The following is a 14,145-nucleotide window of genomic DNA, read 5'->3' as shown; positions in this document are numbered from 1 at the left end:
TGGATTTGAAGTCCAACTACTTAGTTAACAAAAATACTCAGCTTTTTTAGTAACTAGCTAAATGACTTCAGACAAGTTACTTAACCACTGACATTTAATAAAAAAATAGCTACTATTATTGAGTTACTACTATGATCAGACTTTGTGTTAAGTGCTCTACTTACATCATCCATGTAATGTAAAGATACATAACTTGCCTAAAGTCTCAGGACAGAACTAGGATTTAAAACGAAACAATCAGATTCTAAGAGTCAGGAATCCTCTGTTGTCTCTTGCTTCTGTTATTGCAGTTATGATTAATAAAAGCAAGTCTTGATAAATGATAATAAGGATTAGATGGGTAAGTGAAATAAAATCATATCATAGATAGCCCTCAAACCTCATTTTACTTGGGCTGAAGTTTGTTTTCCCAAGCTATTAATTGGTAACAAAATTATCAGGCTTGAATTATGTCTTTTTTATTTAAAGTAGCATTGATAATATAATCTTATATTGGTTTCAAGTATACAACATAGTGGTTCAACAGCTACCCATATTATTAAATCCTCACCCCCACTAGTGCAGTTACTATCTGTCAACATAGGAAGATGTTACAGAATCACTGGCTATATTCTCCATGTTGTACTACCATCCCTGTGAAATTATGTCTTCTTCTAAAAATTGTGAAATTCTTAATAAAAAAGACAAGGGCTAAAAGGCAGGAAGAAGGAGCTTTGTAATGGTTAATTTATAAATTGATCAGTCCTCCCTGAATAATGAATGGTGGCTAAACATCTTTTGAAGAGCTCAGTTGTGTAAACACATCTTTTACATATTCTTAGGATAAACCTATCTGACCATTTTTTGGCATTTAAATGTATTGAGCTTGTAGGTGCCATCATCTAAATATCATAGCAAGTTTAATTGTCATCACAGAACACTGTTTGAATAGGAGCATGTAATACATGTTTTCTGAATTTCATTAATAAGGAAATTATTTCTTAGAATAAAAAATCAAAATACAAATATAAAGAGTTGGGTTTGATTATGGCTTTTGGGGAATGACTGACTGATGCCCAACTTCTTCCTTCATGCTAAATAGTATGTTTGTTTTAGGTTGAACAAATCCTGGCAGAATTTAAGGTCAGAGCCCTGGAATGTCACCCTGACAAGCATCCTGAAAACTCCAAAGCTGGTAACTATTTAATAATGGCTGAAAAGGATATGGAATTAAAAAGTCGTTAACTTAATTTTATTTTATCTATTTTGCTCAAATTCATTCTTTCATTCAATGCCAAATTATGTTTTTTGCACTAGTGCATGCAGGAGGGGAGGGAACTGTTTAGGGCCTTTTTTCTAACAGTAGTCATTTAACATCCATTTTTCCTTCAGCTATAACATGCTGCTTCATGGTTTAAAATTTGTCCAGTTTATGCTTTATTTCACAGCTCTTGAATGTTCACATGACTTAAGTATATTTGTAAACAGGGGTTGTCCTGATCAACACCTTGCTGTGTTTCCTTCATTTTCAGTATGTCTATATAAAATATATGATAATATATTCATTTTTTCCTTTATCATAACTTAAATTCCATGATCACAAATTTAGACTTAAATTTGATGTGTACCTCAGCTTGAAAAAATGCAAACCAATTATCCTGCCTTATCCAGACTCTTTCCTGCTCCTCTGCTATTTATCTCTTTCCTTTTAGGGCCAAATTTCCTGAAAAAAAAAAAAAGTCCTTAGTTAATATCTCTATTCCCTTGTATCCAGTTTTCAATTTACCCAGGCTGAATTCCTCCCCACCTTTCTTGGAAACAGCTCTACTGATAATCACCAAGGACTACCTAGTGCCCAATCCAATAGTTACTTTTTGGTTCTTATCTTCCCTGAACTTGCATCTGAACTTGACACTGTTAACCATGCTCTCCTTGAAACACTCTTTTCTTCTCAGCACCAAATAGGCACTCATCCTTTTCCTCCAATCTCTTGGGCTGGTCTTTCTGTCTCTGTTGTGACTCCTCTCTGCTGCCCTAAGATTCCCTCCTAAACTCTCTTCTAGACTTACTCTCTACTTTATGAGAGTTTTGTCCAAGTCTGTGGTTTAAATCATCAGCTCTTTGTTGATGGCTCACAAATCTATCCTTAGCTCAGTTTTCATTCCTCACCTTCACACTGTAGTTTCAGCTGCTTCTTGGAAATCTCCATTTGGAGACATTTCAAAGTCACTCTGTCAAAAACTGGACTCACTATTCTCCTCTCACCCTCTCTAAAATCTCACTCATACTTCTGTTTCCCCATTTCAATAAATGGCAGGAGCATCCACTCAGTTGGCCAAGCAGAAACCTTGTCTCCGTCCTCTCCCTCATGTCTGCATTTCAGGATTACCAGATGCTAGTGACTTACCTTCCACACCTCTCCCATTGCTGTGGTCCTCTTCTCTCCATCCTTACAGCCACTCTTAGTAGGTAGCCGAAGTCATTTCATGCCTAGGTCTCAACAGCACTCCTTTAATTGCTTTGCACCTGCAGACAGCAGCGTTTCTTTTTAATTATGGAAAAAACAAAAGATTGAATAGGTACTAAAAGATACATAGAATACTAGAATGAATGCCCATGTATGTTCACCCAGCTTAAGACTTGACCAATGCAGTTGAAGTCTCTTGTGTATTCCTACTCCGATTTTATCCTCAGGATAGGTTATACTATCTTAAATTTGATGATTATGCTTACTATAGGTGTATACTATAGGTGTATACATATAGTATGTGCATGCATATGGTTTTTCTATAAGGACAATATGATTAAGGCTTGTCTGTAACTCCACATTGCACATTTTCTTTAGAAATTATTGATCATTTTGATTTATATAAAGATCATTTTCTAATACGTGAAGTCATTTTTTGTTAGATACTTGAGTATTAATTTTGCTCATTTGATTTTTTTTCCCTTTTTATTAAGGCATAACTTTCTTAAGGCAACATGCACCCATCATAAGTGTGAACTTGATAAATTTGTGTCTATGTATGATCAATTTAACCACAGCCCAGATGAAGATACAGAACACTTCCCGCACCTGTTTTCATGTCCTGTTCAAAGTGAGCACCCTCCCCCATTTTTGGATCTCTGTCATCACTGATCAATTTTGTCTAGTTTGAATTTCATACAAATGGAATCATATAGCACACCCTCTTTTATGGTGGCTCCTCTTACTTCACATTATGTCTGTGATATTTACCCATAGTGTACGTGCAGCCAGAGTTCATCCTTTGTCATTGCTGGGCCTTTAGGCACAGACTCCTTCATGCTGTGCCCCCTTCCTCCCCATCTTGCCAGTCCTCTTTTTATCCATCACCACGCCTAAAACTACATGTTTCAGCCACACTGAACTACCTTGGTTCCTTAACATGCCCTGTTTTCTGTCCTCCAGACCTTTGTACCTGCTGGTTCCTCTGCCTGGAACTCCCCTCTGAGGCTCACATACCCCCCTTCCCTGCTTTGATAAGCTAGGTCATGCACCTGCATCAGGCCTCAGCTTAGCCATCACTTCCTCTGGGAAGTCCTGTGTGCCCAAGCTACCAAGAGCACCTTAAAGTCAGGCAGCGAACTGTATCTCACTGTCCCTTTGTTGCCCATTTGCTTGTTCATGTAGTGGAAGCTCGGTGAGGCATGCTTCCTGCTTGTCTTGTTCATAGGACAATGCCCTGCATTTGGCATAGTACCTACCATGGAAGGACACCTACTTTAAGCAAATAATCTCTCGAATAGGTGAATGAATGAATGAATTCATGAACTTTTCTTTAGGTGACATATTAATTACCTCTCTGGAGTTAGGTGTCCTAACATAAAGGTATAAAAATTTGACAAACACTTAAAAACAACCACTACCACAGGTTATTCTTTAATTGGGTTGTTTTCCAGTAAAGTGTGGTTTTGAGTTGTTTCTCTGTCCCTGGCAAACAATTTCTATTTGGTAATCTGATCAATCACTGTGCAGTTGTTGCCATAGGGTTGGGTGTTTTTACGTATGGGCTACCTCAGGGCTTCTTGTTTGCAGACACGCTGGACTGTGTAAATATTGTTTAAAATGAAAAGGTACACAGACATCAATACCTTTCCTGTCAGGCTTGCAGTTCACAGATGATTCAGCCTTTGGATAGAAACTGTTTCTAAATCTGTTTAAGCAACCATTTACTCAATTTGGATTCACATGACTTTGAAAATAGAAGTGGTTCTTCACACACTTGGAGAAGGATTAAGGTTACTGGTAAACATATTTTAAAATGTTAAACAAAAATTCAACCACATGCTGAGTTTTAACATGACAGAAGTCCAGAATTCATTAGACAGATTCAGAAATGTATTTCATTAAAGTGAAAGCCTGTAAAGCAATTGCAGGTAAAAGAAATTAAAGAAGAAATTAAACTTGTATATATACCTTTGTGTCCCGCTAAAAGTAGTCTCAACTATTGCCATTGAAATTACTGATTTGTTAGCATACAGAGTAGTACATATGAACACAGCTTTGTCTGGATTGCCCCTAGATCCCACTTACAACCCAGCTGACTTCGGGCAACCTCCCTGAGCCTCAGCATTCTCATAGGTAAAATGGGTGGACTAATAGTGTATTGCTTCATGCCTCTGCTGTGAAGATTTAATGAGGTGTCCTGGATGCAGGAAGAGCTAAGTGAATGTTGCTAATTATGATTCAGTGGACTTCTTTTGTTTTTATGTAGCAGTCCAAGGGAAAAATTTAACAAAATGGGACAGTTTTCTTTTTTGGAAGTAAACATTAGATCTTTCTCATTTACATTAAAAAAATCCTAATAAAGCTTTTAGAAATCCCTTTTCCTCTCTAGGTGTTGATGATGTAGGCAGGACTGGTTCTACTTTAGAAATTGTGTCCAGTTCTCAAAAAGTTCCTGTCTGGGGCTCATGCCAGGCCCATGTGTATGAGTGACAGTAACTATTGCAGGCCAGTGCTTTATTAACTTCTCTTCAACTCTGAAGAAAGGGGTTTCAGACTAAATCAATAACCCGTGAAATGGTATTTTGGTTATTGATTTACAGGTTTCAAAGACATTTGGGTATTTGAAGAAGTGGAACTCTTTGTCCCTTGCTAGCTGTTATCTTTCAATGTCCCAATGTTTTCCCACTTTATTCTTTTTTTTTCTCCTTAGAATAAAAATAACATACAGTAACAAATAATGTGGAATGCAAAATTCTGCCCTTATCTCTTCCTGCCAGAGAACCTCTATTAACAGATTTATTTTCCTCTGGGTTTTTTTCCAAAGCATGTTCTGATGTCATACAATAATCATTATTATTCCTTAATTACAATTACAAGTAATTGTAAGTGGCCTACATTTAAAATGTAGCTCTACTAATACAAATTCTGTTGTCAAATATGAATTTAAGAGAACCTCTGTATTTTCAAAGTAGGCCTAGGAATTAAAACAGAATATCTCTTCAAAGGTTCCAGCATCATTTGCTCATGTAAACTTATAAAATGCTCTCTTCCCAAGAATAATGTTTATCTTGTGTGATTTATTTGATTAGCTGGTGTAATACAGGACAAATATAAATCCAAGCTAATTATTATTTTTTAAACATTTTTAAAATTAAGGTATTATTGATATACACTCTTATGAAGGTTTCACATGAAAAAACAATGGTTACTCCATTCCCCCATATTATAATGTCCCCCGCATACCCCACTGCAGTCACTGCGCATCAGTATAGTAAGATGCCACAGAGTCACTATTTGCCTTCTTTGTGCTACACTATCTTCCCCATGATTTTTCCTTACCATGTGTGCCAATCATAATACCCCTTCTCCAACCCTTCCCATCAGGCCTTCCTCCACCCCTCCCCTTTGGTAACTGCTAGTCCCTTCTTGGAGTCTGTGAGTCTGTTGCTGTTTTGTTCCTTCAGTTTTGCTTCGTTGTTATACTCCACAAATTAGGGAAATCATTTGGTACTTGTCTTTCTCCGCCTGGCTTATTTCACTGAACATAGTGTCCTCCACCTCCATCCGTGTTCTTGCAAATGGTAGGATTTGCTTCTTTCCTATGGCTGAATAGTATTCCATTGTGTATATGTACCACATCTTCTTTATCCATTCATCTACTGATGGACACTTAGGTTGCTTCCATATCTTAGGTATTGTAAATAGTGCTGCAATAAACATAGGGGTGTATATGTCTTTTTGAATCTGAGAAATCATATTCTTTGGGTAAATTCCTAGGAGTGGAATGTCCGGGTCAAATGGTATTTCTATTTTTAGTTTTTTGAGGAACCTCCATATTGCTTTCCACAATGGTTGAGCTAGCTTACATTCCCACCAGCAGTGTAGGAGGGTTCCTCTTTCTCCGCATCTTTGCCAGCATTTGTTGTTCTTAGTCTTTTTGATACTGGCCATCCTAACTGGTATGAGGTGATATCTCACTTCAGTATTTATTTGCATTTCCCTTATGATTAGTCATGTGGAGCATCTTCTCATGTGTCTGTTGGCCTTCTGAATTTCTTCTTTGGAGAATTGTCTGTTCATATCCTCCACCCAATTTTCAATAGGGTTATTTGCTTTTTGGTTGTTGAGGTGTGTGAGTTCTTTATATATTTTGGATGTTTACCCCTTGTTGGATATGTTCTTTACAAATATGTTCTGCCATACTGTAGGATGCCTTTTTATTCTGTTGATGGTGTCCTTTGCTGTACAGAAGCTTTTTTGTTTGATGGAGTCCCATGTATTCATTTTTGCTTTTGTTTCCCTTGTCCAAGGAGGTGTGTTCAGGAAAAAGTTGCTCATGTTTAAATTCTAGAGATTTTTGCCTATGTTGTCTTCTAAGAGTTTTATGGTTTCATGACTTACATTCAGGTCTTTGATCCATTTTGAGTTTACTTTTGTGTATGGGGATAGACAATAATCCAGTTTCATTCTCTTGCATATAGCTAGCTGTACAGTTTTGTCAACACCAGTTGTTGAAGAGGCTGTCATTTCCCCATTGTATGTCTATGGCTCCTTTATCATATGTTAATTGACTATGTATGCTTGGGTTTATATCTGGGCTCTCTAGTCTGTTCCCTTAGTCTATGGGTCTGTTCTTGTGCCAGTACCAAATTGTCTGGATTACTGTGGCTTTGTAGTAGACCTTGAACTTGGGAAGTGAGATCCCACCCCACTTTATTCTTCCTTCTCAGGATTGCTTTGACTATTCGGGGTCTTTTGTGGTTCCATATGAATTTTAGAACTATTTGCTCTAGTTTTTTGAAGAATGCTGTTGGTACTTTGATAGGAATTGCATTGAATCTGTAGATTGCTTTAGGCAGGATGGCCATTTTGACAATATTGTTTCTTCCTATCTATGAGCATGAGATGTGTTTCCAATTATTGGTATCATCTTTAATTTCTCTCATGAGTGTCTTGTAGTTTTCAGAGTATGGGTCTTTCACTTCCTTGGTTAGGTTTATTCTTAGGTATTTTATTCTTTTTGATGCAATTGTGAATGTAATTGTTTTCCTGATTTCTCTTTCTGCTAGTTCATCATTAGTGTATAGGAATGCAACATATTTATGTGTATTAGTTTTGTATCCTGCAACTTTGCTGAATTCAGATATTAGTCTAGTAGTTTTGGAGTGGATTCTTTAGGGTTTTTTATGTACAATACTATGTCATCTGCAAACAGTGACGTTTAAGTTCTTCTTTACCCATCTGGATGCCTTTTCTTTCTTTGTGTTTTCTGTTTACCATGGTGAGGACCTCTAGAACTATGTTGAATAAAAGTGGGGAGAGTGGGCATCCATGTCTTGTTCCTGATCTTAAAGGAAAGGCTATCAGCCTCTTGCTGTTCAGTATGATGTTGGCTGTGGGTTTGTCCTATATGGCCTTTATTATGTTGGGTACTTGTCCTGTATACCCATTTTGTTGAGAGTTCTTAATCATGAATGGATGTTGAATTTTGTTGAATGCTTTTTTGGCATCTATGGAGATGATCTTGTGGTTTTTGTCCTTCTTTTTGTTGATGTGGTGGACGATGTGGATGGATTTTCTGATATTTTACCTTGCTTGTATCCATGGATTAAGTCTTACTTGATCATGATGGATGATCTTTTTGATATATTTTTTAATTCGTTTTGTTAATATTTTGTTGAGTATTTTTGCATCTACATTCATCAGGGATATTGGTCTGTAATTTTCTTTTTTTGTGTTGTCTTTGCCTGGTTTTGGTATTAGATTGATGCTGGCCCCATGGAATGAGTTTGGAAATATTCCATCTTGTTCTGCTTTTTTGGAAAACTTCAAAGAGAATGGGTATTAGGTCTTCACTAAATGTTTGATAAAATTCAGCAGTGAAGCCATCTGGTACAGGAGTTTTGTTCTTAGGTAGTTTTTGATTACCAATTCAATTTTGTTGCTCTTTATTGGTTTATTCAGATTTTCTGTTTCTTCCTGGGTCAGCCTTGGAAGATTGTATTTTTCTAGAAAGTTGTCTGTTTCTTCTAGGTTATCCAGTTTGTTGGCATGTAATTTTTCCAAGTATTCTCTAATAATTCTTTGTATTTCTGTGGTGTCTGTAGTGATTTTTCCTTTCTCATTTCTGATTCTGTTTATATATGTAGACTCTCTTTTTTTCTTGATAAATCTGGCTAGGGGTTTATCTGTTTTGTTTATTTTCTTGAAGAACCAGTTTCTACTTTCATTGAATCTATTGTTTTATTTTTCTCGATTGTATTTATTTCTGCTCTAATCTTTATTATATTCCTCCTTCTACTGACTTTGGAACTCATTTGTTCTTCTTTTTCTAGTTTCATTTATTGTGAGTTTAAACTGTTCTTATGGGAGTGTTCTTTCCTGAGGTAGGTCTGTATTGCTATATACTTTCCTTTTAGCACAGCCTTTACTGCATCCCACAGATTTTGCTGTGTTGAATTATTGTTTTCATTTGTCTCCATATATTGCTTGATCTCTGTTTTTATTTGGTCATTGATCCATTAGTTATTTAGGACAATGTTGTTAAGCTTCCGTGTGTTTCTGGAACTTCTTGTTTTCTTTGCGTAATTTATTTCCAAGCTTATTTTCATCAAATCTTTTGAAGATGATGGAACAAAGAAAATACCACCTAATAGGAAAGGTAAGGCTCTTTTGCTCTCTGCTTATCAATTGTTGAGAGATTGATATCAGAGTAATTCCAAGAGATAGCTTTCATTCTGGAAATATTGCCAACAGTAATCTACAAAGAAGCAGTGACTCACAGATAAATATATAACTCTTTACAACCACTGCCCTACAACTGGCATGTGTATCCATGGTGATAATTTAATGAGCTTTTTATTCCTGTTGGAAAAAGTGACATCTCATTTATACAGAGAGAAATTTACAATGTTGTCAACAACAGGAAGGATTGCTCAATGGAATGAGCTGCTATGGCAGATAGTTTTTATTTTTTTTAAATTTGTTTCAGTAACAATTGTTATTGCTGTCAACAGTCCCATCTCCAGGGTCTTCCCTTTAACCCACTAATTGCTGCTGCATGCAGTGATGATTATTAGTTAATGGCCTATTAGTTACCTGTGCTGAACAGCTTCGACCAGGGCCCTAGAGGTGCCTGCTGAGGCAGGCAGTTATTCTGGTTGCTGGGGGAATGCTTGAAATGGTGGTGTTGGGGGATAGGGGCTCAGGAACAGAAGCCTTTAACAACTAGGGACAGAAGGATTTCAGTATTTTCACAGTTGATATGGAGGTACGGTCAGTATAACCTGCACATTCGACCTAACACCTGTTTGAGAGGAGCTTAACTACTTCCCATGAGGGTTATTTTTTTCATTGAAGTATCATTGATATACAATCTTATATTGGTTTCAGTGTGTATCAAGTTTGACAGTTATCCAAATTATTAAATCCTCCTCCCCACTGGGGTAGTTACTATCTATCAACAGAGGAAGATGTTACAGAACCATTGACTATATTCTCCATACTATGCTACCATCCCTATGACCAACTTATATTATGATTGAGAATTTTTCTGCCCCTTTATGCCCCCCACCACCCTGCCTCTACCCATCTGAAACCCTCCCCCATGGTAAACACCAGCCGCTTCTCAGTGTCTGTGAGTCTACTGCTATTTTGTTCACCTTATTTTGTTTTGTTTTTAGATTCCACAAATCAGTGAAATCATATGATATTTATCTTTCTCCACTGGGCTTATTTCACTTAGCTAATACCCTCTAGGTCCATCCATGTTGTTGCAAGTGACAGAATTAATTTTTTTCAATGGCTGAATAATATTCCATTGTGTAATGTACCACATATTCATTTTTGTTTGTTTATATATAAAAATATCTTTGATATACAATCTTATATTGGTTTCAAATATACAACACAGTGGTTCAACAGTTGCTCATATTGTTAAATTCTCACCCACTCTAGTGCGGTTACTGTCTATCAAAGTAGAGAGATATTGTTGACTGTATTCTCCATGCTGTACTACCATCCCTGTGACCAACTTATATTGTGATTGTGAGTTATTTTGCCCTTTTATCCCCTTCACCCTCCCCACACACCTGCTCCAATCCTTCTCCCTTGTTAACCAGCAGTCCCTTCTTGGTGTCTATGAGTCTACTCCTATTTTGTTCCTTCCATCTTGCTTTGTTTTTATACTCCACAAATAGGTGAAATCATGTGGTATTTGTCTTTCTCTACCTAGCTTATTTCACTGAGCATAATACCTTGTAGATCCATCCATGTTGTTGCAAATGGGAGGATTTCTTTTCTTTTTGTGGCTGACTAATATTTCATTGTGTATGTACCACATCTTTATCCATTTACCTATTGATGGACACTTTGGTTGCTTCCACATCATTATATTGCATATAATGCAGTGATACACATAGATGCATATATCTTTTCAAATCAGGGACTTTTTTTGTCAGATAAATTCCTAGAAGTGGAACTACTGGGTTGCATGGTATTTCTATTTTTGTTTTGTGAGGAACTTCCACACTGCTTTCCCCAGTGGCTGCACCAATTGACATTCTCACCAACAGTGTAGGACAGTTCCCTTTTCTCCACATCCTCGTCAACACTTGTCATTTCTTGTCTTTTGGATAGTGGCCATTCTGACTGGTGTGAGGTGATATCTCATTTGGTTTGATTTCATTTTCCTGATGATTAGTGATGTGGAGCACCTTTTCCTGTGTGTATTGGCCATCTGTATTTCTTCTTTGCAAAAATGTCTACTCAGGTCCTCAGTCCATTTTTTTATTGAGTTATTTGTTTTTTTGATGTTGAGGCCCCATGAGGTATTTTAAAGCACTGTCATTTAATTTATAATAGTGAAAATAATTTTAATTATTTTTCTCATTAAAATATTTCTACAAATGCTGGGCATAGAAGCCACAGGGCATAAATCTGCAAAGAAGTAAAAAGCTAACCTTTTCAAGGAATATTGCTTCTCTCTCACTTACCAACTTTACATTTCCTTGTATGGCGCTGGAAGATGACTGGTTAGCCAGAGATGGGTAAGATTCCTCAAGGGAGGAACAACCTAAGACAGGCACAGTCGCAGGGGGGCCATCAGGTGAGAAATTGGGGATCAACAGAGGTGAGGCTTAGAACCTCACCCCCCCTGTTTTGAGAGAAATCTTCTGCATCCATGGATGTTTTGTTGCCCTTGTCTAGCTTGGATTAATACTTAGTCTATAGGCACAGACCTGGTCATCTACATTTGCCCTCTTACAGCACTAAATTATGTTTTCTACCTTTATCTTTCATCTACCTACCACTTCAGCATTTTATTAAAAAATAGTAATAATAATAAGGGAGAAATGTGGGATTCACATATAAATCAAGTATAAAAATCAAACGAATAATCATATCTGACTTCATTGTTTATAGTTCATGATGGGTGATCAAAACCGAAAGTTTCTGTGATATGACTGCCCTTGCACTGTTCACCATGTACGAACTTATTCACTATGTAAGAACTTGTTCACCATGTAAGAACTTGTTCGTTATGCTTCAGAACATTGGAGACTGTTGAGAATTAGGCTTGGGGTTGATTAATGATTGTGCAGTGAGTCCCCTATACAGAATTTTATTGTTGTTAACAACCGTTTGATCAATAAATATGAGAGATGCCCTCTCAAAAAAAAATATTTCTAATTCATGAAATGTTTTAAGGATACATGTCATTTATTTGGTGCTTAGAGCACAGGGAATAGTACTATATGAATATCTTTATATTTACTTTCAAAATAGGAAGCATTCATTCATTCATTCATTTAACAGGTACTTTTTGAGCACTTGCTACACTGCTCCAGTGCAAGGGATGCAGCACAGAACAAAACAGTCTCTGCTCTCATGGAATTTGTATTCTAGTTAAGGAGACAGACAGATCATTAACAAGTAACTATATACTGTGAGGAGTAAGTGATATGAAGAAAAGTTAAGTAGGGCAAGGAAAATAAAGGAATGTGACTGATGGGTTGCACAGCCATTTTATATGACATGGTCAGAGAATACCCCATTGACAAGACAACATCTGAGCTGACATCTGAAAGAAGTGAGCTGTGTGAGTGCCTAGAGTAAAAGTATTCTTGGTAGAAAGGGCAGGAGGTGCCAAGGGCCTGGGGCTGGAGTGTGCTAGGTGTGTTTGCAGAACATTGGGGAAGCTCCTGTGGTTACAGCAAGAGGAAAGTAGAAGAAAAAGAGGTAGAGGGCAGGCAGAACATGTCAGGCGTACTAGCCATGGTAAGAATGTTCAAAATCTAAGAGAAATAGGAAGTCATCAGAAGCCATTTTGAGCAGAGGAGTGATATTATGTGACTTATTTTTAAAAAAGATTGCTCTGACTGCTGTGTAGAAAATGGACCTCAGAAAGGCAGGAAGATCAGTTGAGAAGCCACTACACTAATCCAGCCAAGAGATGGTGGCTTGGACCAGAGCAGCGGCAGTAGAGGTGGTGATGAGGTCAGATCTGGGGTGTATTTTGTAAGTAGAGCCAATGCTGTTTGCCTATGTGAAAGAAAGAGAAGATTCACGGATGACATCAAGCATATAGAAAACCAATTAAATATTTCCTGACTCCCCAAGCAGAACCAGGCTTGCCTCTATATTTCTATTTATCACATTGTAGTTAAGTAATTGTTTTTATGTCTGCTTTCTTACTAGACCCTGAGCTTCTCAAGGGCACAGCCTGATGAAATGATGAATGATGATATTGTTATTATCCCTGGAGGTGGAGGAGAAGGTGGGGATTAGAGGGTAACATGCACCGCAAGAAATTGGAAGGAGCAGGAAGGCACCAGCTGGGAGCCTGGCAGTCTTGTGTTTGAATTGTGGCTCCATTATTTGTAGCTTTGGGACTTTGGGCAAGTTCATTAAATTCCTTCAGCCTTAAAGTCTGTAAAGTGGGAATAATAACAACAGCAATAACATCCACCTCATAAGGTAGTTGTGAAAAAGAAACCTGTACTCTTTAGCAATCACTTCCCATTTCCCTGTCCAGCCCCTGGCAACCCCAAATCTGTTTACTGACACTATAGATTTGTGTTTTCTGGACATTTCATATAAATGGAGTTATACAATATGTGGCTTTTTGTGACTGGATTCTTTAATTTAACAAAATGTTCTCAAGGCTCATCCATGTTGTGACATGTATCAGTCCTTCATTCCTTTTTGTGGCTGAATGATAATTCCATTATATGGAGATACCACATTTTGTCTTTTCATTTATCAGTTGATGGACATTGGAAGTTGTTTCCATTTTTTGGCTAGTATCAATAGTGCTGCTATGTACAATCCTATATAAGTTTTTGTATGTCTTTTCAATTCCCTTTTGAGTGTATAAATAGGGTTGGGATTCTTGGGTCATATGGTATCTCTATGTTTAACATTTTGAGGAGCTACTAAACTGTTTTTCAAAGCAGCTACACTGTTTTACAATCTCACCTGCAGTGTGTGAGGCTTCTGATTTTCTTCATATCCTCACAAACATTTATTATTATCTATTGTTTTATTTCAGCCATTCTAGTGGGGGTGAAGTGGTATCTCATTGTAGTTTGATTTGCATTTCCCCATGACTAATGATGTTAGGTATCTTCTCATTCACTTATTAGCCATTTGTATATCTTCTTTGGATAAATGTCTATTCAAATCCTTTGCCAATT

The 14,145-nt window shown here is 37.1% G+C and overlaps 1 protein-coding gene across 3 annotated transcripts in view; it reads left to right on the top strand.

Annotated features, from left to right (window-relative positions):
- DNAJC12 (DnaJ heat shock protein family (Hsp40) member C12) overlaps window positions 1-14,145 on the top strand; it is a 151,489-nt gene that overhangs the window by 111,392 nt on the left and 25,952 nt on the right. Inside the window, exons 1-3 of one of the 3 annotated variants that reach the window (XM_036923952.2) lie at window positions 1,104-1,174; window positions 9,050-9,110; window positions 13,148-13,226. In XM_036923952.2, the coding sequence (XP_036779847.2) occupies window positions 9,075-9,110; window positions 13,148-13,226 (115 nt within the window). In that variant the 5' untranslated portion in view covers window positions 1,104-1,174; window positions 9,050-9,074. Of the gene's footprint in view, window positions 1-1,095; window positions 1,175-9,049; window positions 9,111-13,147; window positions 13,227-14,145 lie in introns of those variants that run through there. The other 2 variants (XM_036923950.2, XM_036923951.2) reach the window with 2 other exon arrangements.

This window comes from Manis pentadactyla, chromosome 8, assembly GCF_030020395.1.
Source record: "Manis pentadactyla isolate mManPen7 chromosome 8, mManPen7.hap1, whole genome shotgun sequence".
Classification (NCBI taxonomy): Eukaryota; Metazoa; Chordata; class Mammalia; order Pholidota; family Manidae; genus Manis; species Manis pentadactyla.
Note: the sequence above shows the minus strand (reverse complement) of the source record. Positions and strands in the feature narration are given on the sequence as shown.